Below are 21,582 nucleotides of genomic sequence, written 5' to 3' on the forward strand. Positions count from 1 at the left end.
GTATGTATATGTATGTATGTATATATATATATATATAAATTATATGTATATGCTATATATATGTAATATATTATATATATATATATATATATATATATATTAACATATATATATGTACATATATATAATTGTATACATTTCTATTTATATATATATACAGTATTTATATATAGTACATATTTATGTATGTTATATATATATGTTAACATACATACATATATATGTATATATTTCTATTTATATCTATATATTTATATATAGTACATATTTATGTATATAAGATATATACATATTTATATACAGTATAAATATATACATCATATATATATATACATATATATATATATATATAAATATATATATATATATAAATATATATATATATATACAGTACATATTTATGTATATACTATATATAGTATTTTTAGTATTTTATGCTCAGTTCAGTTTCTTTATTCACAATAATTAAAATGAACTGTACAAAAAAAAAATTCAGAAACAAAAAATAAAAAAATATGAGAAATATTAATTATCCCACTCCCCACTTTTTCTGTATATCAGCACTGAATATTACTGAGTATGCTTTAAAATAAATTAAATAATAGGTATAATTACACCAGTATATTTTCAATTTTTGAACAAATAGCAATATGAAAAAAAAAATGTATATATTTTCAGACAGGTGATGTGATTGACATGCCAGTTCCGTCAAGTTTTAATGACATCACCCAAGATAGAATGCTGCGGGACTTTGTTGGATGGGTTTGGTATGAGAAGAACTTTTTTCCACCAAGGTCTTGGAAGACAGCAAAACAAAGAATATTTTTAAAATTTGAGAGTGCTCATTATAATTCTATTGTTGTAAGTTATACCGTATTCACCAGACAGTTTTTGCATTCTATATATAGAAAATGTGCACTATTACATCTAGAAATTTGAATATTTAATGATTTCATGTGCTAGGCTGGCAATCCTTATCCTATATAAATAAAATACAGGGGCAGATCCAGAATTTTTCAAACGGGGGAGGGGGTGGGGCAGGGATATGAGGGGACAACATTTTCAGAATAGATGAGTAGCGCTAATTTCAATACATAACATTGATATGCATTGACATTTTAAAATTTAGTGGCATAACTGGGGTGGGGGGCACATTCCCCCTACTGGATCCGTACCTGAAATAGGAAAATCAAGTTCATGAATGCTTTATGATTACTGTATTTTAAATTCAAGTTTAAAATCCAAGGTTTTTGTTTTTATTCCTAATGCAGTGGTTAAATGGAATTCAAGTTGCAGCGCACGAGGGTGGACATCTGCCTTTCCAAGCTGAGGTTACGCAGCTTTTGAATTTTGGATCCTCCAATCGACTAACTGCCGCGATCAACAACACTCTGACCCCTCACACATTACCCCCTGGTAGCATCACTTATCCAGAACCTGAAGATCAGTGAGTATAAATAAAATGCATGGATTGGTTAAGTTAGTCTAAAAAAGAAAAAAAAAAAATCCTAAAAATCATTTTTGAAATTAACTTGCTCATTTTGTAGTAACATAAATTATTAACTTGAGCATAGAAATTATTTAATTAAAAAATATATACCCTGATTTATATACTGGATAATAAAAATAAAATACTTTCAGTGACTAGAAGTTTTTCGATCATTTTTTGCTGTAAAATTATGGGTAAAATTATTTTTTAATGATTTTTTTTGTCATTTTCAGGGACAATACATCTTTAATTTAATTATATGCTTTATATTTATATTTACAATATTTATAAAAAATTACTTTTAGACTTGCTTTGGTTATTATTATATTTATGTAGTAATGTTTATTGTGTAATTAGTATACACTGTTGGATGGCTGAATAAAATGCATAATACTAGATCTTAGAAATATTTAATGAAATTATGTTCATATCAATAATTATAACTTCAGATACCCCAAAGGTTACTTTGTGCAGAACCTTCAAATGGATTTCTTCAATTATGCAGGGATTCACCGTCCAGTCAAGCTGTACACTACACCAATGCTATACATCAGTGACATCACAGTTGTCACTAAGATATCAGGGACAACTGGTAATTTATTCCAAAATATCTTAATATTCCTCTTATGGTACTTCTCTTACAATTCTTCACCCTAATATTAAAGTAATCTACCCTTCTCCCTCCTCCTATACTACTGCCCCACTCACTTCAACTAATCCACCATTTTCTCTCCTCTTTAAGTCCTACCAATGCAGTTCCCTCTATTATTTAATACACTGATCTCTGAGATTTGTATTACACTTATATCCATTATAAATCAAAGTGCAAGTCACTTGTAAAAGAAGGTAAAAAACACATTAGAGAGTAAGAGTACTGTATAGAAAATAAATTACCTAACACAATGTATTTCCAAAGAGTTAGCCTACTATATACTGGTTATTTATTCTATAGGTATAGTTATTTATAACATAAGTGTTGAAGGCGCCAGTTCACCTGTGACTTACACGATCAGGTTGCTTGATGCAGATGGGATTGAAGTGGCCTTTGGTCAGAAGGAAAGTGGTCAGCTGAATATCACCAACGCCCATTTGTGGTGGCCATATACAATGAGTTACCATTCAGCGTACCTGTATACCCTCATGGTATGTTAAGCTGATTTTAATTACTGACATTTATATCTTGGTATTTGATGATTTATTTATTAGAGGGTCATTCAAAAGCACCTTGATATTCAGTAAGCCCTTAAAACTTTTAACTATTTGAAGGTGCAAGTGCAAGATGATTCTAATGAGGATATATATGATCTGGCAGTTGGTATTCGTACAGTAGAAGTAACAAAGACAGAGTTTCTGATTAATGGTAAACCTTTCTACTTCCTTGGTGTTGGAAAACATGAGGATGCAGATGTAAGTCCTTACTATATTAAAGCTTTGCATTATCAATATTTATCCCATTATAAGCATGGTGTATATCATTGGCATCATCATTATTTTACTCCTGTTTTGCTGGTGTGCATGAAATCAGCATCTTCATCAACATCAGCATCAGCATAATGCCTTCTTGCAATTCTTGGTTGTAGATTCGTGGCAAAGGCTTGGATTATCCCACAATAATCAAGGACATGAACCTAATGAAGTGGTTAGGTATCAATTCATTCCGCACAAGTCATTATCCATATGCAGAGGAGATCATGGACCTCTGTGATCGTCATGGCATTGTCGTCATTGATGAAAGTCCTGGAGTCGGAATCAAGCAGTAAGTTAGGTCATATTCCAGCTGTTTAGTTACTTTATCCTCTTTTTGGCAGTCTATCCTAAATCCATACAAAGGAAGCATGGTGAACATTACCACATTTGATTGTAAAAGACAGTTCCACCTAATTGTGATAGAAAATGGTGAAGATGTTGATATCAATCTTTTCCTATTAAGAATTGAGAACTTGAGCAATACTTCACTGCAACACCATCTGGCTGTCATGAAGGAACTTGTAACCAGAGATAAGAATCACCCATCTGTGGTCATGTGGTCTGTAGCAAATGAACCAGACTCGAAAAGAGTAGAAGCAGGACCTTATTTCAAGTGAGTGTGATTCTGATTAGTCATATATCGTCTAAGTATGCTTTGATTGAGGATAGATTCTTGCTAGTTTTGATCTTGATCTGAACTGTTCAGTACTAAGAATTTAAGAATACACAGTACATAAAAAATAAATAATAAAAAAATAATTAATAATAATTATCTTAATAAAAGTAAGTATTACTCTTTTAATTGTAATGCTTTGTAAATTTGTACTTATAATTTGTATATATTATATTTTTATAAATATGAATAATTAGTTAAAATCTTGTATTTTTCTGATTTTTAAATAATAATAATTGTAACTTTATTACTGTATTAACTGTAAATCTTATTGTCGTTCGCATTTGTATTTTTCTAATTGGATTTTTATATCGGTTCAATTTTAATTATTTAGTGTATTCCCTATATTGTAAATTACTATAATTATTGTAAAATTTTACTCTACTTCTGATGATGTCCTTGTGAAGCGCTCTGATCAATTTGGAAAGGCGCTATATAAATCTATTATTATTATTTATTATTATTATCATACAATGGTAAATAGTTTACGGTACTTGATATTACAATACTAAATTGTGGTGTTCCTTTTTTTTCTGTAGGCGGGTTATTGACTACACACGAACACTGGATGAAACGCGGCCTGTCACCTTTGTGATAGGAGGAGGAAGTCAACCAGATGTTGATCAAGTGGTAAACATTGTTTTCATCTAAAACCCTTTTATAGTTTTGTTGACATCAAAGTGCCCAATCCTTTAATAAATATACATTTTTTCATTCACTTTTACAGATAAGCAGCAATATGGAAGTTGATTTTTTTTTCCTTTACTATTTTACAGGTGAAGTATGTTGATGTCATTTGTGTCAACACGTACTACTCATGGTATAGTGACCCAGGTCACTTGGAGGTCATTCAGTACAAAGCAAACAACAGTCTCAGAGGATGGTTCAATAAGTTTCAACGACCTGTCATTCAAACAGAATACGGTTCCGACACCATACCCGGGATACACATGGTAAACAATGCTTCTGTTATTCCCACACCACCACATCATTTCATAGTCGCACATTATAAGAGTCAACAGCGGTGTGTGTAGCAGTATTGACATGGTTATGTGGGGATAGGGACTTGATGACTAAGTAAGGGGCATGCTCACCCCTGTCTATGTCTCTGAGAGTCAATGGATGCATCAACTACTTTATCACTGTATGAAAAGTATAAGAATGCAATTTGTCAAGCACCATAATTTTGCAATCAAAAGAGGCAAAAGTTGCAGTGTAAGATATGGATTTTTGTTATCTATCAACCACATTGTAAAGTAAGCCATGAGTGGGAAAATATCCTCTGCACATTTGGGAAAATAAGGGACGATGTCTGCGAAGTGTGCCGAAAATTAGGCTTTGACCTAATCTTAATATATAAACAATGTATTATGCAGTACAGTAATTATTTTCCTAGTAATTTTCCACACAAATTTGAGCTGGTTTTTGAGTATCATCCACTCAATTAAAAAACTTTATACAATATGGTCTACCAATCCCTGATGGACAGTGTGAATCTTCATTTCAGGATCCCCCAATGATGTTTAGTGAGGAATACCAGATAGATCTTTTAACAGAGTATTTCAAAGTGTTTGATGAGGTCAGGGGTAAATTCTTTGTTGGAGAAATGATCTGGAATTTTGCTGATTTTATGACGGCTCAGAGTAAGTATCTTTTGCATGTTGATAACAAATTTTTCTATTTCTAATCTTCATGTAACTGAACATTCTTGAATACTTTAACAATTCTAAGTTCAAGGATTTTTTTTTTCAGGTACAACTCGAGTTGGAGGAAACAAGAAAGGAATCTTAACGAGGCAGAGACAACCAAAGTCTGTTGCTAGGATCATCAAGAAACGATACCACCAAATTGGTAACACAACCATGTCACAAGACAAATCACAAAAACATCAGTATATCTCTAGAAGACACTTTCCAGAGTATTTCCTAAAGACAGTCTCTGTTGGTGACCATCAAATAGAAATAAAAACAATTTTATAGAACATTTTAGGATGCCAAGATGTGTGCAAGTTTAAAGGTTTTTGGCATTTGGTAAATACAGTACTACCATTTTGTTTTTTGCCATCAAATCTCTTCATGTTTTGTGTGTTGGGCTGGGCAGTGGCAGTCCAACTGCAGTATAATACAGTATCGCCTTTTTTAGAAGAGAAAAATGACTATTGAGATAATTACTGTATTACTAAACAAAAAATATTATTGAACTGTATCCATATAAATGTCTTAAGTGCTTAAAAATAGTTTCCAATACCCAATAGTAAAAAGAGAATTAGCGCTTGCTACAAGCCCCAGCACCCCTTGTATAGTTACTGAATCGGTGCCAGTTTGGGTCCCTGTCCACCATTGGTATTGGGTGCAAAAATATACTTGGGATTTAGTTGTATCTGTATTTTTGTAATTATGAATGAATTCCAAAATAAAATCTCAAGTTTGTACACTTGTACCTAGTATGCCTCCATTAATTGTATGCATATTCCTGCTTGTTTTCACTGATGTTTTGTACAGTCATTACGCAAAGAAATATGCAGTACATAAAATGCTCAATATCTATGGCAAGTAAATTGTACAGATAATGTTCAGCATATGGATTTGATAAATTTAAGGTAAATGCATTACAGTAATTAAACCCCAACCTTGGTTTAGTACTGCAGTCTAAACAAAAAACCACAAACACAATATAGCTTTTCTTATCATTATAGTTCTTTATTCAAAAATTTGACTGATGGAATTTACTAAATCAAAGAACTAACTGCTTTGGGTTACTATATCATTTTGAGTACTTGGCTCTTCACAGAAATTAATCAAAGAGACCAAAGCCCATGTCATCATCAGATTCCTCTTCCTCTTCTACCTTGGCTTCTTCTTTCTTCTCCTCTGCAGCTCCTCCACCGGCAGCTGGAGCTGCAGCCACAACGAATGCTGATGGATCAGCCAAGTAGCTCTTCACCTACAAAATACAAATCAAAATAATTAATACAATGCACATCCACCTACATATTAAAGCCTGGTTTCCATACAATCTCTACACACTATCACCGGCAGTTTTCGGTGATGTTGATTGGTCGGCCAAATCGGAGGCCTTTCCGATTCTGTAGGGGACTGCTAAGCAGTGCAACAGTGTAGCGATTTTATGGAAACCAGGTTAATATTTAAACAAACAGAAAAATAATAGCATTGCTCAAATAAGAACACATAATAATCATTATCAAGCATAGCTCATCAACCCCCCCCCCACTCTCTCTCATACCAATGACTGAAACAGTGGAGCTGTGGTTAAGCGGTAAGGTTAAGCGGTGTGGTTTAGTGGCAATTTTGACCTAGACTGCAGTATACTCATGCCCCTATCAGATGCCTATTTTCAGTTCAACTTGGCATAATCTTTGAATAGATAACTTACACTTTCAGCTTCCTTGAATTCAATTTCAGTTGCACAAGCGACAGCGAGAAGGTTCTTGAAACCGTTGATGATGGAATGCGGTACACTCGCTACGGTTGGATAACCGATCTGAAGACATACACTGGCGATGTTGCGGACTCCCTAAAACACAATCATACAACACAACTTCAGGATATAGTAATTACCTCCGCAGAAGAAGTTATGTATGCACTGCTGTTTGTCTCTATGTTAGCAAGATTATACAAAACTAATAAATGGGTCTTCATAAAAATTATTGGAGTGGTAGACAATGGTCTATATAGAAAAATATATATCAATTGATATTCCAATTTACAAGTTTTTTATTTATAACATAATTGTATGTAGTTGTTCAACTATTTATTACTGGTCTTGTATTATGTAAATTATATTGATATCAACAAGCATGCTACACTATTTTATTACTTTAGTTCAGAGATATCATAGAACTTTCATAAATACAAAGCCTGTCATGAGATAATTGTAAAAATAGAAACTTACCTCATGGAAACGTTTGATGAGGTCTTCATCGGTGATGTCCAAGATTGATGGATCAAATACAGTTCCAGCCTCAAACACTGCCAGACAAATTTATATAAATACAGAATATGTCATTAATTGTTTACATTTACATAGGTACAGCCTGTAAAGGACCTAATGGTCCATAAAGGCAACAGGGGCTGCATCGGGAACGGTTTGGTTTCCCAAACTTGAGATCAGGTTTTCAATCCCTCTCTGTGCATTTCGCTTGTGTCCTTGAGCAAGACACTTTATCTGCATTGCTTCTCTCCACCCAGGAGTATAAATGGGTACCTGGTGGGGTTGCCTGCTCCGATTACCAGCAGCAACACTTAGCATGTGGACCAAGTGACCAGGGAAAAGAACTGCGCTTTATAACCGCAAGGAAGAGGCGCATTATAAATGCCCATACCAATACTTGTACCCTACTATCTCTAAAGATGTACTGGGTTCTTTTAAAGTGCACATGAGCCAATTGTATACACTGGGCCTAGGATTTATAGTCCTTATCCAAGAATTGTTCCACTACCGATATTATGGCTGTGGTGCACCTGCCTTGGCTTGGCCATTCGACACGCCTTGTTTGTGCATTCTCTTTGCCTAGCATGCTTATAATCTAAAGTCAAAGATTAATGCATCTTGCATGCAACATTACTGAGTTGTGAAAACATGAGCATGCTCATGGGGGCCAATAAATTAGCATGTACAATTTATTTCAGACCAAATTATTGTGCCTCAGAGAACACAAAATCAAATATATGTGACAATTTAATTAATACATTTCTAATATGTTTAGGTGTGCAGGTACATATTCTATCAATCCTGATAGAATAATTCCACAACAATTTTCTTTTTAATAAACCTTGTTCAAACTCACCTTGCATGATCTTGAGCCCATAGGAGAATGGGGAGATCTTCAACATGTTCAAGAGTGTGGCCTCAGATGCACCAACCTTTTCGTCTACCTTGATCAAGTGGACTTTGTTCTGCATTAATAAAAAAAGATATCAAAAGAGCTTCTGAAAGACCAATGCTTAAAATATACCGCTATGTTTCTGCTATTCTATGTTGCCTGCATATTTCTGTATATAAATTAAACTATGGTCTACTCATGTAATGTAAGAAGGAATAAAAGTATTTTCAGAGGATATTTTTAGGGGTAATTAGGCAACAAATGATATTAGCAAAAATTAATTTCACATGTCAAAGACGACAAATGGAGTAGAGTAGTTGAAAGAAGACGAATTGGTGCAAACACCTTTTTTTTTGTCTCAACTCTGATTTACCAATGCACAAGGTACTGGATCACAAAAATCAGCAAATTCAAGAGGCTAGAAAACAAAACGACTAAGAACACAACTGAAAATTCAATGAGTCTATGCAAAATTTCGCTAAAAATTGATGTGGCTTGGGAAATCTTCTTAAGCATGCAAAGGTTGTAAGACATCAGCATCTATGATGATCATTAAAAATGCAAAAGAAACATGATAAACCTACCAAGATTTCAATGGTACCCCTGGCAATTTTTGTCTGGATAGACAAAGCCTGGAAGAAAGACGTTTTCTCTGGTCCAAGGCCAGTGTTCTGAGCTGGTATGAACACATCGATTGGAGCGAGGGCTCCTGCTTTAGCAGGGGCAGCAACCTTGTTGTCCAAGATCTTCTCTCGGATATCACTCAACTCAAGCTTGGTGAAGACAAACCCAACGTTGCCCTTGATGTACGGCAGTAGCCTAAAAAGCACACACAAAATGTTAGTGACGTATATCTAAATAATTTAATTAAATATTATATATTTGCCAATATAAAAACATGTCTGCATAAAAACTGTTTTCTGCATCAGAATAAATCAATTACTTACAAAAAAAATAATTGTATGAATAATATTATAATTAAGATTTAATGAGCATCAGCGTAAATGAAAATAAACATTGGTCATTTGTTTAACACTCTGCACTAACTACAAGTTGATGTTAAAAGTATTCCACAATCCTCTAAAAAAAGACAACTTGTAATGAATGCATTGAAGTTTGCACTATTCTACTTACCACTATATGGATTGTAGTAAAATTTTAATCTCATCCAACAGCGATTAACAGATGGATGATGCTCTACAAACCAAATCACATTATGGGACTTTGGGGAGTGGAGTTAATAATAATAATAATAATAATAATAATATTTATTTGGCAATCATCAAGTACAATTTATTATATCATGATTATAATCATGAGAAAAATCTTGCTGTCACAAGAATTGAATCCTGGGATCAGAAGTCAAGCATCTAAACCACTAAGCTATAAAACTCTAAACACTATATTGGCATTCCTGCAGGTGACTGTTTTATCAGACAGCACAAGGCATTTATGATCAGCCAACATCACCAGTACTAGAGGGTTCTGCCATTTCTGGCTCTAGCACCTAATGGCAATTAGATCATCTGTAAATTTGTCATCATCAAAACAGTTTACTGCACTGAATATATGAATATGAATTTTGATTATTTTTCATCAAGTATAACCCACAAAAGTATGTAAAGACCCTTTTGCAGCTCGACTTTCCGGTGGTCAATTGGTCAGTACATCATGAGACAATACCCAGAGCTCCTTTTCAAAAGATATGCTGTCCAATTACAGTACATGCCCATGGGCCACATTGCACACTTAAACAGACTTTCAGCTCTCCAGATGAGACACAAAAATGTCATCAAAAGAACTGAAGTGGGGGACAAAATATTGGAAAGAAACTCCATTACTTAGCAAACAAACACTACAGCGTATTGAGAGCTTGCTTATATTCACTATACAAGAATGAACTATTATTCATTAGCAAGCACACATAGTGGTTACCACCAGTTTAGCTAAGCTGCTCATTCATTTAAGTACACCATATAATGTTAGCAGTAATTTTTCCTTGTCTGTCAGTTTCTCTAGCCAAATTTTAATATTTGTTCTTGTGCAAATTCTGTAACATACTTACTTTTCCAGAGATGGATTCTGGTCAAGATGACTACGGATAGCCTTTCTCATCATGGTGTTCTTACCCATGAGCACAACTGGAAAAAATGTTTTAAAGCAAACATGGTCAATATCATGCTAATGTTAAATAAATTTTTAACCAAAATAAATTTATTCTAATAAAATGCTTATAATTAAATGGGACCTAGAAAGATGATTTGTATGAAATTTTTCATTAGTGTTGATCCAGCAAAATAAAAACCAATAGTACTCACACTACGTTTCGCGAACGATCCGTTCGCTTTTTCAAGTAGACTGGTGATGTTATTTCCAGTCTGGTCTGACGTCACCTCGGTGTTGTTGAGGTCGAAGTGCATCGCTGCGTCGTCGATGAGCACCCCTTCCCCCTCTTAGTGTTGTGGTTCAATATGATATCATCATAGATATGTGATAGAATGTGTCCTCCTTCATCTCTGTTCATAGTATCTGTTGTTTTTCTAATCCATAAAGATTCTCTAACTTTTCGTTCAAACCATGAGCTTTCTTTCTGTAATATTTTTATGTCCCAATTTGGAATATGATTTAGTTGTGTGGCATGATAGAAGGAGGACACATTCTATCACATATCTATGATGATATCATATTGAACCACAACACTAAGAGGGGGAGGGGGTGCTCGTCGACGACGCAGCGATGCACTTCGACCTCAACAACACCGAGGTGACGTCAGACCAGACTGGAAATAACATCACCAGTCTACTTGAAAAAGCGAACAGATCGTTCGCGAAACGTAGTGAGTACTATTGGTTTTTATTTTGCTTGATCAACACTAATGAAAAATTTCATACAAATTATATTTGGATCCAAATGAATTTATTTCAAAATAGAAAGATGATATTTTTTGTCTAGAGAAGATTTTCGATATGTCACTAGTAATCTAATCAACTTTAAAATCGTTTTTTAGCACATGCAGCATTACACCATTTTTGGTTACAGCAGCTTACACCGACGGCATGCTGCTAAAGGGGTAATAGTAATGGCCTATAACTTCCTAAAAAATAGCCAAAAAACAATTTTAAAGTTGATTCTATTGACATCGAAAATCCCCTCTAGAAAAAAATATCTTTCTCGGTCCCTTTTAAGATTGTTTGCCACTCACCTGCATATCCTCTTAGGGACATACGGATGGCTTGCATCTGCTTTGATCCAACATTGTCCACACCGACGATGAAACATTTTGGATATTCATCAAACAGTTGCTGCGAGACAAAAAATAAACTAAAGGTAGTTTTTCTCTTTTATTTAACCAGGTGACCAACAACTTGATAAAAAAAGAACAAATTATCTATTTTAAAAATATTATTGACTGTTTTATCAGACAGCACAAGGCATTTATAAACAGCTAACGTCACCAGTACTAGAGGGTTCTGCCATTTCTGGCTCTAGCACCTAACGGCAATGAGATCATCTGTAAATTTTTCATCATCAAAACAGTTTACGGTAATCATGGAAAAAACCTTTAGAGCAACAATTCAGCCTACAATTCATATTCCATAAAAGTAACAAGGAATGGAATGCAATGCATTGTTATAGCACCTTCTACCACAATAGAAAAACAAAGGAATGTCTCAAGATGCCAGTAACCATGAAAATTTACAATTATGTTAATTATTCGATAAACAGGCGTGAGAGCTAAGGTGGGCAACCCCCTGATTTTTAGATGGCTTGGCCATCACTACCGTGTACTTACAATGATTTTCAAAAAGTAGTTTGACTTCCACGTATCTTTGTCTTCCTTGGGCATCGTGATGTGCTTCAAGGATTACCTCAATGGGGTTTAAAGACTAAAAAAGAACAAAAAAGCAAAGCACTTTATTTATGGCAGTGGTTATACTGTAGCAACAACCCTAATTTGCGGCCTGGCTACCATTTTTTAGAAATCCCCTTGTGTTTACGGCCCCAACTGCTTATCTGTAAAAATTAACATTAAAACTGAGAATAAAGTAGTATAAAGCAGTGCATGAAAGTCTTCTGGAAGTGTCAAACTTCCAATCCAATCCATACATACAATAAAATCCAAACAGAATAAGGAAAATTGGTGCGCAGAATCGTAATTACTGTACCGCATAAACTGTTGTTTATCAAGATTAGGTAAAAGTTTAATTTGGGGAAAAATCTGCGCAGAAATTGGTCCATATTTTTAAAAGTGCGCGGATGGATTTCTAGTCCAAATTTTTTAACGGAGGATTATTCTTCGCGCAGGCTTTGGTATACAGTGTGGGCCTGGTACTAGCAACGGAAAATATCATGTCGGACGTTTTTATGTGTGATAACAGAACTAAATCGAGGTAAGGCTAGGCCTAGACTAGCAGCGTTGGATAGGCTAATGTTTTCGGCGCCTACGATATTTCTTCTCACGACCTATCACAAAATCAAACATGAAAAATTCATCCGCATTTATTTTTTGTGTGGAACACAAAAAAAAAAATCAAATTTCAGTCTTAATTATTTTACATTTTTTTCATTGTTAGGAATGTCTAAATTCAGTTAAACTAGCAATTCCGTATTATATTTATAAATCTTTATAACATTATAAAAAAATCAGATTTTTCTTAACAACTGAAATTTTGCCGGGAATGGGGCTTTAAAATTCTGGATAGGCCTATGTGGCAATTGTTCAGTTTTTGTTGAAATAAAAAAAGTGATTTAATAATATAAGGTTATCTATACTGTACAGGCCTAGGACTACTTACTGTATATTTAGACTCAATGGAAGCCTAGGCCCTAGGCCAATTATTTGTAGTAGTACTAAGGCGAGCGGGCTTGTAGTGCTTAGGCCTAGGCTAATAGTACCGACTAAAAAGTCAGACTGGCTAGCTAGGCCTACCTAGCTTTCTAGGTTATTATCTTCATAGAGAACCTATGATTCAGCGTAATTAACGAATATTTTGGGAATTTATGGAAATGTGCACATTTTGGTATATACAAAAATTTACATATGTGTCAAAAATAACCAATTTCTATCCATAACACAATGGAAATATAGAATTTAATCACCCAACTTTTACCTAATGTTAGTTAAAGATGAAGAGACGTGAAAAAAGAAAGACACACATGGCCAATCATATTACGCATGCGCATGAACTAACAGCAAAACAAATGAGCATCGCACCGAGACAAAATACCACAGACCCATTTGTATTCATGCCAGGTCTGTGCAAGGAGGGTATAAACGAAAATAATGTTTCTTGTTGGGCGTTTCTTTTTAGGTATGACGGAAATCCTGTTTATGTCTTCTAACTCAATGGTATTATATCATTCTAGCAAAAAAAAAAAAAAAAAAAAAAATGATAAACTGTATCATCAGTACACACTTTCCGGGTGTGTTTTGTTCCCCGATGAAGAGGAAGGTTCTTGAAGGGAAAATGAGGAATGAAACGAGAAACTTTTTTTTTTTTTTTTTTAAATTTCAATAATAATAGTGTAGTTTTATATAGCGCCAAATCCATCTAACATAAGATGCTCAGGGCGCTTGATATGTGGACTAGGAACACGATCAATGACATTCTTCACCCCAAGTAAGGGCCCTAATGTCTGTGACCCAGAACCCACTCTCGTCGGCGTCCCCGGCCCACAATGTTGTTCTCACATTGTACAATATCTGTTGTTTTATTTTTTTCCTCAGTAAAATAATAATGAAAAAGCGAATGACAAGTTTTGTTTAGGAATTCTCATAATTTTTTTGTCAATGTGTATTAGTGTATTGTTTTGGGCGGATGAGCCTTGATAGTCTAAACAATCTAGTACTGCAGCTAGAAAGCAATAAACATAAATTAAATAGGAAGAAAAAGCATTTTACCTCCAGCAGCATTATCCCTCTCCAATCCCCCATTCGATTTCGAAACTTCCTACACAAAAGAAAGTAACAATGGGAAAAGCTACTACTGTAATCAATATGGCCCAAAACAAGTATCAAAATTGAAATTATTTACAGTAACTTCACAAAAAAATATAGATTGCGCCCTCAATTGTTTGAAAAGCCAAATAAAAAATTCAAGATGGCAGCCTCCATGGAAAAGGTTGAAAATGTGAACGAATTTAAAGAAAACGAAGCATCTAATATACCATTTTCGACTCTAAACATGATGGAACTGCTGATGGGCCCGAATAAGAAGAAGTCAAGTGACGAAATAAGAACATTCGGGATTCCACATCCATTTAAACAGAAAAACGAATTATTGGTTGAGGGTGTTTTCGAGAGCTGTACATTCAAAACTGTAATTAGTTGTGTTTTAGGTCAGTTCAAAACACTATATAATTATAGAAAACATCTAGGTTATGGGATATCTAGTGTTATATTATCTATATAATTTCCTTTTGTACCCAAAACGTAGGTGTTCTTTTTTTACTAGCTATGGATCCTTCATTAATGAAATATGTGTGTCTGTGCTGCCTTTGTAGTGTACCACTCACCACTGCCGGTTTATTGTTAATTAAATTTACTATACATTTAATTATATTCTGTTTTCTGTACCAGGTTTTGGATTAGGAGCAGCAATTGGCCTATTTGCTGCAAGTGTGGACCCAGTTGACCCCGATAAATTAGCTAAACAACGAGCAAGAGATGTCCTTAAAGATATGGGAAAGAAAAGTTTTTTTCATGCTAAGAATTTTGCAGTTATTGGTGCTATGTTTGCAGGTGTAGAATGTCTTGTTGAATCGGTAAAAGATTTACTAAATATCATTTATTAAGAAGTATGTGATGGGAAGGCAGCAGTGGTAGGACTGAAATATTTTGCTGCAAATGAAGGATTTTTAATACATACATTATCCTTTTTTATTTAGCATCGGGGGCAGAGTGATTGGAAGAACAGCCCGATAGCTGGTTGTGTAACAGGGGGCGCCATAGGTCTAAGAGGCAAGTATTAAATACAGACAGTACATCATTTTAGTATAGTAATAGACTATTAATTCTAGTCGTTTCTCCTCAATCAGGAAGCAACATAATTAGGCCAAATAAAAAAAAAGTACTAGTTTCTTATCCCCTTACGCACCTATTTTCTCTGTCTCATCAAATTCTTATTTTTTAAAATTTCCTTCATTTTACGAAATGTACGAAAATCTGGCTAAATGACATCAGTAAAATTCCTCTCTTGATCATTCGTGGTTGGATATACAAATTTTATGAATCATGTCCAGTGCTTCTTTTATTTGCTTCCAATGTGTCTACTTCGTAAAAAGTAAGAAAGTAGTAGAGCTGTTTCAAATCGACCATCTTGGATTTACCATCTCGGAGTAAAAAAAAAGAAAAAAGTGCCCTCATTCTCTTTTTGTCAAAATGTTAGTACAAAAAATTACTTTTTCATTTTACTTGGCATTATATGTAGATTTGTGAATATGCAATCATTGTTTACTTTTTTTTCATGAAGTGTTTATAAAGCCTGGAATAGTAGGGGCCTATCCATATGGCGAGACCTTTTTTTATACCTTGTTTCGTGAACAATTTTTAAGATATTGCTAGAGGGTGGAAACATTTCTTCTTATTTAGCAAATAGTTTTGGTAAAAACATTCAGATGGAGAAAAAAATAAAAATAAAATTTTATTAGTAAGTAAACAGTATAGTAATGGGATGGTTAAATGCTTTAAATTTATATACAGTAATTAGGATGTAACATACATATCTTATTATTGGAGATTTCAAGACTTTTAACTGTTTTTGAAATTTCCATTTTTCATGGCAACAAGTGCGCTAATTGGTCAAAAAATTTATTTTTATTTGAAATCATCATTATTGGCATGCGGCGGGTTTGCTAAACAAGGTATAAAAAGTTGTGCCTTATGAAATGAATAGAATATTGCTATTGAAAAGTTGACATAATTTTCATGTTTATAAAATTACATAGATATTGTAATAATTAATAGAATGATGATGGTTATACAAACTCAATGCAGATCTACCCAGAACACTAACATAATCATAATTATTAACATAAATCAATATTGATTACTGTATTTCTATAAGCTTCAAATTTGTTTTATGTTTTTTATTTCAGCCGGAATTAAACCAGGTATGCTAGGCTGTGCTGGATTTGCAGCTTTTTCCATGGCCATTGACTATTACCTACATCCTCATTGATCCAAGTGCAATATGGGAAATTTGTAAACCTTATGGATTATAATCAACAGTCAGCACTCGATGTCAGATATGTAATCTATGATTAATACAAAGCAAAATAAGCTTATTGTGTTGTTAAAAGCTCAACTAAAACAAGACTTTGCAGACTTTTATTCTGATTCCTTCAGAGAGAAATATGAAAACAACTAAATGTTTAAAAGATAGTTTAAACAGCTTGTTTTGTTTTTATACTACGATATTGAATGTTAATATTTGTCTTCTGCATTCTGATGAAATATACCAAAACACTACTCTTACCGGTACAGGCAATATCCTTGCAAAAATAATGTATAAATACATACAGCGTGCATTCATACAGTTCTCAACTTGATCTCATCATTTTACTAAGTACTGCACAGTAAATGGAAATTTTCTGTAGTTTGTTGCAAAGTATTTGTAAATGTAAAAACAGCATCCATCTAAATGATTTCATTCACACTTGGTTAGCGATTTTTTGATTGCTGCCCAGTTGGAGAGTGCCCCTTTTGATGGGTTGAATAATAAATCCTGGTAGTATTTTTCTCCATTTTTATATGCACATAATTTGGTTGAATTTCCTTAACACTACGGAAGATCTATACTGAAATTGACAATTGGACACATAATGTAACAGGGAGAATCAATGGAGGATCTATGGTGGGGCACTTAGAGATTGTGCTTATTGAAATATGGTACTCAAAAACACTATTACTGTAGTTTATTAGAGTATTTAAATGGAAAATTGCTGAAAATAAAGTATTTTATTCCCACACACCTACAGGCCCACAAATTGATACTATTACAAATGAGATGCATACAGATTTTGTTCCTTACAAAGAAACACCAACAAATCCTTCTGTAATTCTCCACTGTTATTTAAATTTCCAAGCTGTTTCTGGAAAATACCACAGTTGCTCTGTACACAATCATTGTATGGAAAGTGAATTTCTCATGAAGAAGGAGATACTGTAAAGGATTGAAAGTATAATACATACTCCAAGTGGAACTTTTGGTAAAGGAATGAATGAACAAAGAACTGCGGTATTTGAAAGTCTAACAAAAACATTACTTGAGAACAAAAGTACAAAAGGTTGCCAAATACAATGGTTTTTGCATTTTATTGTGATAATAACAATACAGCACTCACTACAACTAATGTATTATGCTATTAAAATCTTTGTACTAACTTCTTCTTAAATATGTAGAAATATGAAAAAAATTTAAACATGTTAAAATACTATAAGAAAACACCAATAGAATCTACATACAGTATTGCTTTCCTTGTGACATCACATCCCAAATGCACCGCATACAGTATATTTATTATATATCATTCATTCATTTTTAATTTAAACGTCAATGGATCATTTACTGTACTTACATATTTATAGAAAATTCAGTTTCTACGAAACTCAACACAACATGGAATTCTACCATATAGTTATATGATATGAATCATATGTAGCTCATTTTGCTTTGTTAAAATCAACTATTATAAAACATTATATTTTTCAAATACTATTATAAAACTATAACAGATCTTAAAATAGTATTAATGTAACTCCTAAATAAAATATAATCACTTGAATGAACACAGTGATTTACAAACCTTCCAAACATGGGATTGTTTGCGCTAATTTGAAAAAGAACGCAAATTATTTGCTCAGTCATTGTTTTTCAATTCAAACATTATTTGGTCCTTGTGGTACAGTAAGCTCTCTAATAACACTATTAATTTAATCTGAAAATTTACCTGTATATGGGTGTGATATTACATCATTATCATCATGCCCATATACAGGTAAATTTATTTTCAGATAAAATTTACCTGTGGGTGTGATATTACATCATATACATATACAGGTAAATTTTCCGATAAAATTTACCTGTATATGGGTGTGATATTACATCATTATCATCATGCCCATATATGGGTTGATCACAGATATCTGTCACAAGAAACTTGCCAGTGTGCACAGCGCATTGCAATATTCATTCCAGCATTAAATGTTTCTCAAAGATCCTATAAACACAAGATGGCGTTCTCTGCGATGTACGCGTAACAAATAGAAGCCATCATTGTTTTGTGCCATTAAACATTACTTCATGTAATGGATTTAACACAATGTACATTCCTTTGATCAATAGATGATTATGGTAAATTCCAATTCACCAAGTGTCTTCCTTGTGTAGCCTTGGTAGTTTGTTCTTCCCTCTCCAGAGTTCACAAACATGTCATATCTCAAAGCCATTCCACACACTAATAGACAATGACACAATTAACACAGTAATTTCTTAGAATTTTTTATGAAAATTTCACTGATGATTCATATTTTTAAATAAAAATATGATTTTTATTTATTTATTCTCAACAAACAACTAAATAAAAACAATTGTTATACAGTATGAATAAAATATATCTCAAGCAATGAATGAAATCAGAAGAATAACTAACTGTTTTAGATGTGTTTACCAGCTGTTGCCCTCTTTGACACTAGAATGTGTACAGTACTGTCTTTTTCTTGTCAATTTTAAAATTTTAAAAGGTGAATTTGAATAAAAATAACTGGAATAGATGTGAAAGAGGCTTTTCTATATTTATTCTAAATACACGGGAACAAAAAATAATATTAATTTCAGGTAATTGATATGATGTATGAGTTGGAATTAAAGAAAGTAAAGTACTTACCACTGGGTGTAAGTTTCATCATCAATATGATCCTCAATTAACTTCTTTATAGCAGGTGGGGGGTTTAGGTTATGTTGCTCAGCATGTTCCCACCTCTCTAGCCTACTTACACCTGTTGTACACAAAACAATGTGAAAAAATACCATTGAATATTAAAACTGATAAATCAATAATATTAATTATCAATACAGTAATAAAATTAATATTAACCATACAGTAAGCCTAATCATTATAATAATAGTAGAATAAATTAACAACATTAAGATATAATATAGTAATAAAATACATCATCATTAATACAATTAGTATAGTAGTACAGTAATTTAAATTAAAATATTAATGCATAAATATGCAAATTGTATAATTATCTGAACAAATATATTATCTTTGAAGGTATGAAAAATTATCATACAGATCTAACATGTGAAAAAGAACGTAACAAAAACTGAAAGTATATTTATTTAATAGAGGCTAAAATTAAAACCTTACCTATTTGGTGACAGTGGTTTAGGATGCTTTTGTGCTATCCTGGCAGCTAATGACTATGGTATTTTTAATGTACTTAACGTTATGTTCAATTGATTTATAGACTTGTGTTACATTCTGTACATCTTTTTCCTGAATAAATAATAATATTAATAATAACAATAATAATAACAATAATAATAATAAATGATAATGATAATAATAAATAAATAAATAATAAATAATAATTAATAAGTGCTACGTGTCCAATATTGAATAATAAAAAATAATGAAAATATTGACTGACCTACACAGGGCCCATACTCCCACTTGAGGTCAAATGCCCGCAACACCTGCAGTTGTTTCTGATGCAAAATATCTGCAGCAGTCAGTTCAGGCTCTGAAGCAAAATTTCAAAATCATAACTGGCCTTCAAACAAGCGGCTGATAACTCAGTGGAATAGCCATTAGAATTATCATTTTAACCTAAACTTGTTTACGGCAATTCCATTAAAAAAAAGTTGAAAATAAAATACGAAACGATTGCTCGACTTTACAGTATTTAGTGATTAACAATTCTTTTGAATAAACAGTTTGGGTCAAGTTTAGGTCACAATGTCTGTGTACAGAAAAAAGTTTCAAAATGTATTAACAAAAATAAAATTTTATAACAAATTGGTTTTATTTGAAAATTATTTGGCCTATTTACTAAATGCAGTATCATCAGTAAACACAATACTTTGCTATGTTAGGACTGTTTCCACTAGTTTATATGTCAATGGAAACTTGATATTTTCCACAGGCAATGTGGGGCAGTCTGTCAAGATTGAGTGGGAATAAATCGAGAGTTGACCATTTACAATTAGGCATGTCACTGTCACTTCTTTAACTACATGGAAGTCTACACACACACACACAAACACACACAAACACACACACCCACAAACACGAATAGTTCCTATTGCATTACAATTACATGCATAACCTCGGAACTAAAAGTGTTAAATATAAAGTTAATCAATATTACATCATCAAAATACTGTAAGCCTAGGCCTACTACTACATTAATAATTAATCATCAAAATAGAGTGAAACAACAAAATGCGGCCTAAAGCCTTCACCTATCCTTTTGCACGCTTTCCACTAGCTAGGCACTTGGGATTGTGCTACTACTACTTCATCCACTTTCCTAGGCGTGTTTATGTGGCATATGCCTATCTAGAAGGAGGAGGTTAGCATCTCGGCCTCAATGTGGGCAGGCCTAGCCTACACAGTACAGTACTAGGCCTAGCCTATCTATACTATAGTATAGACAAAGACGAAAGTACCAACCTGTTGCTGTTCGTTTTGGCAGAATCTTTTCTTGTTTATTTCTTTTCTTCTTTGATGATTCGCTAGATTCTTTCTTTACACGAAAGTAGGTAGATAACTTGGATGAAGACATATTTATAAAACAGCAGAGGACCAGACCTAGAACTACAACCACGTAAATACAACAAATGTAATAAATATGTTTGCTTCTCACTTTAGTTTAAAATACAGTACAGTCTATACTACAACATGTCCTATCACGCCTTCATTATTTGTTTTGATTCAATTAAAGAGTTTTCCATTCGAGATAGAGGGGTATCGAATTTGATTTAACTGTTTACAGTATTTAAAAAGTTAGTAAAAGCCACAAAATTCGTCTCTTTTATAATTAATTAGAACACACATTTACAAAATTATTATACAGAACTTTTCAATATTATTTAAAAA

At 33.1% G+C, this 21,582-nt stretch overlaps 4 protein-coding genes across 5 annotated transcripts; 2 read left to right on the forward strand and 2 right to left on the reverse strand.

Moving 5' to 3' along the window:
* The first annotated feature begins 713 nt into the window (after positions 1–713).
* Positions 714–6,055, forward strand: LOC117104345 (beta-glucuronidase-like). Its single transcript, XM_033245166.1, has 12 exons — positions 714–861; positions 1,272–1,447; positions 1,939–2,081; positions 2,442–2,632; positions 2,756–2,896; positions 3,070–3,245; positions 3,420–3,569; positions 4,169–4,259; positions 4,406–4,582; positions 5,137–5,272; positions 5,382–5,708; positions 5,750–6,055. The coding sequence occupies exons 1-11, from the start codon at positions 739–741 to the stop codon at positions 5,606–5,608; spliced, it is 1,731 nt and encodes a 576-aa protein (XP_033101057.1). The 5' UTR covers positions 714–738; the 3' UTR covers positions 5,609–5,708; positions 5,750–6,055.
* A 248-nt stretch (positions 6,056–6,303) lies between these two features.
* LOC117104346 (60S acidic ribosomal protein P0-like) lies at positions 6,304–13,648 on the reverse strand. Its single transcript, XM_033245167.1, has 9 exons — positions 13,584–13,648; positions 12,266–12,359; positions 11,675–11,774; positions 10,538–10,613; positions 9,057–9,291; positions 8,437–8,545; positions 7,542–7,618; positions 7,023–7,163; positions 6,304–6,572 (listed from the first exon to the last, which is right to left on the reverse strand). Exons 2-9 carry the CDS (start codon positions 12,317–12,319, stop codon positions 6,423–6,425), a joined length of 942 nt encoding a protein of 313 aa, XP_033101058.1. The 5' UTR covers positions 12,320–12,359; positions 13,584–13,648; the 3' UTR covers positions 6,304–6,422.
* An 899-nt stretch (positions 13,649–14,547) lies between these two features.
* Positions 14,548–17,444, forward strand: LOC117104347 (mitochondrial import inner membrane translocase subunit Tim22-like). The gene is made up of 4 exons (XM_033245168.1): positions 14,548–14,811; positions 15,053–15,237; positions 15,361–15,433; positions 16,570–17,444. The coding sequence occupies exons 1-4, from the start codon at positions 14,574–14,576 to the stop codon at positions 16,650–16,652; spliced, it is 579 nt and encodes a 192-aa protein (XP_033101059.1). The 5' UTR covers positions 14,548–14,573; the 3' UTR covers positions 16,653–17,444.
* A 325-nt stretch (positions 17,445–17,769) lies between these two features.
* Positions 17,770–21,393, reverse strand: LOC117104348 (DNA polymerase delta subunit 4-like). 2 transcript variants are annotated; one of them, XR_004444728.1, is made up of 5 exons: positions 21,157–21,393; positions 20,132–20,224; positions 19,360–19,471; positions 18,499–18,930; positions 17,770–18,423 (listed from the first exon to the last, which is right to left on the reverse strand). XR_004444728.1 is itself a non-coding variant. In XM_033245170.1 (4 exons), exons 1-4 carry the CDS (start codon positions 21,266–21,268, stop codon positions 18,906–18,908), a joined length of 342 nt encoding a protein of 113 aa, XP_033101061.1. In that variant the 5' UTR covers positions 21,269–21,393; the 3' UTR covers positions 17,770–18,905. The 2 variants fall into 2 exon arrangements, 1 of the variants encoding a protein (XP_033101061.1); XM_033245170.1 differs by having other exon boundaries at positions 17,770–18,930.
* Positions 21,394–21,582: the final 189 nt, after the last annotated feature.

Source organism: Anneissia japonica, unplaced genomic scaffold (assembly GCF_011630105.1).
Source record: "Anneissia japonica isolate Jap-2015-1 unplaced genomic scaffold, ASM1163010v1 scaffold4536_len1192065_cov207, whole genome shotgun sequence".
In the NCBI taxonomy this organism is placed as follows: domain Eukaryota; kingdom Metazoa; phylum Echinodermata; class Crinoidea; order Comatulida; family Comatulidae; genus Anneissia; species Anneissia japonica.

Bases quoted from the DNA above. Each gene is read 5' to 3' on its own strand.
- LOC117104345 (XM_033245166.1), top strand. From the start codon at position 739: ATGCTGCGGGACTTTGTTGGATGGGTTTGGTATGAGAAGAACTTTTTT. The intron at 3,246-3,419 runs GTAAGTTAGGTC...TTTCCTATTAAG, and splicing joins CCTGGAGTCGGAATCAAGCA to AATTGAGAACTTGAGCAATA. The intron at 4,260-4,405 runs GTAAACATTGTT...ACTATTTTACAG, and splicing joins AACCAGATGTTGATCAAGTG to GTGAAGTATGTTGATGTCAT.
- LOC117104347 (XM_033245168.1), top strand. From the start codon at position 14,574: ATGGCAGCCTCCATGGAAAAGGTTGAAAATGTGAACGAATTTAAAGAA. The intron at 14,812-15,052 runs GTCAGTTCAAAA...TTTCTGTACCAG, and splicing joins TGTAATTAGTTGTGTTTTAG to GTTTTGGATTAGGAGCAGCA. The intron at 15,434-16,569 runs GCAAGTATTAAA...TTTTTATTTCAG, and splicing joins GGGCGCCATAGGTCTAAGAG to CCGGAATTAAACCAGGTATG.
- LOC117104346 (XM_033245167.1), bottom strand. From the start codon at position 12,319: ATGCCCAAGGAAGACAAAGATACGTGGAAGTCAAACTACTTTTTGAAA. The intron at 10,614-11,674 runs GTGAGTGGCAAA...CATTTTTTCCAG, and splicing joins GTCCCTAAGAGGATATGCAG to TTGTGCTCATGGGTAAGAAC. The intron at 8,546-9,056 runs GTAGGTTTATCA...TTATTAATGCAG, and splicing joins GGGGTACCATTGAAATCTTG to AACAAAGTCCACTTGATCAA.
- LOC117104348 (XM_033245170.1), bottom strand. From the start codon at position 21,268: ATGTCTTCATCCAAGTTATCTACCTACTTTCGTGTAAAGAAAGAATCT. The intron at 20,225-21,156 runs GTTGGTACTTTC...ATTTTGCTTCAG, and splicing joins GCCAAAACGAACAGCAACAG to AGCCTGAACTGACTGCTGCA. The intron at 18,931-19,359 runs GTAAGTACTTTA...ATTGTCTATTAG, and splicing joins GATGAAACTTACACCCAGTG to TGTGTGGAATGGCTTTGAGA.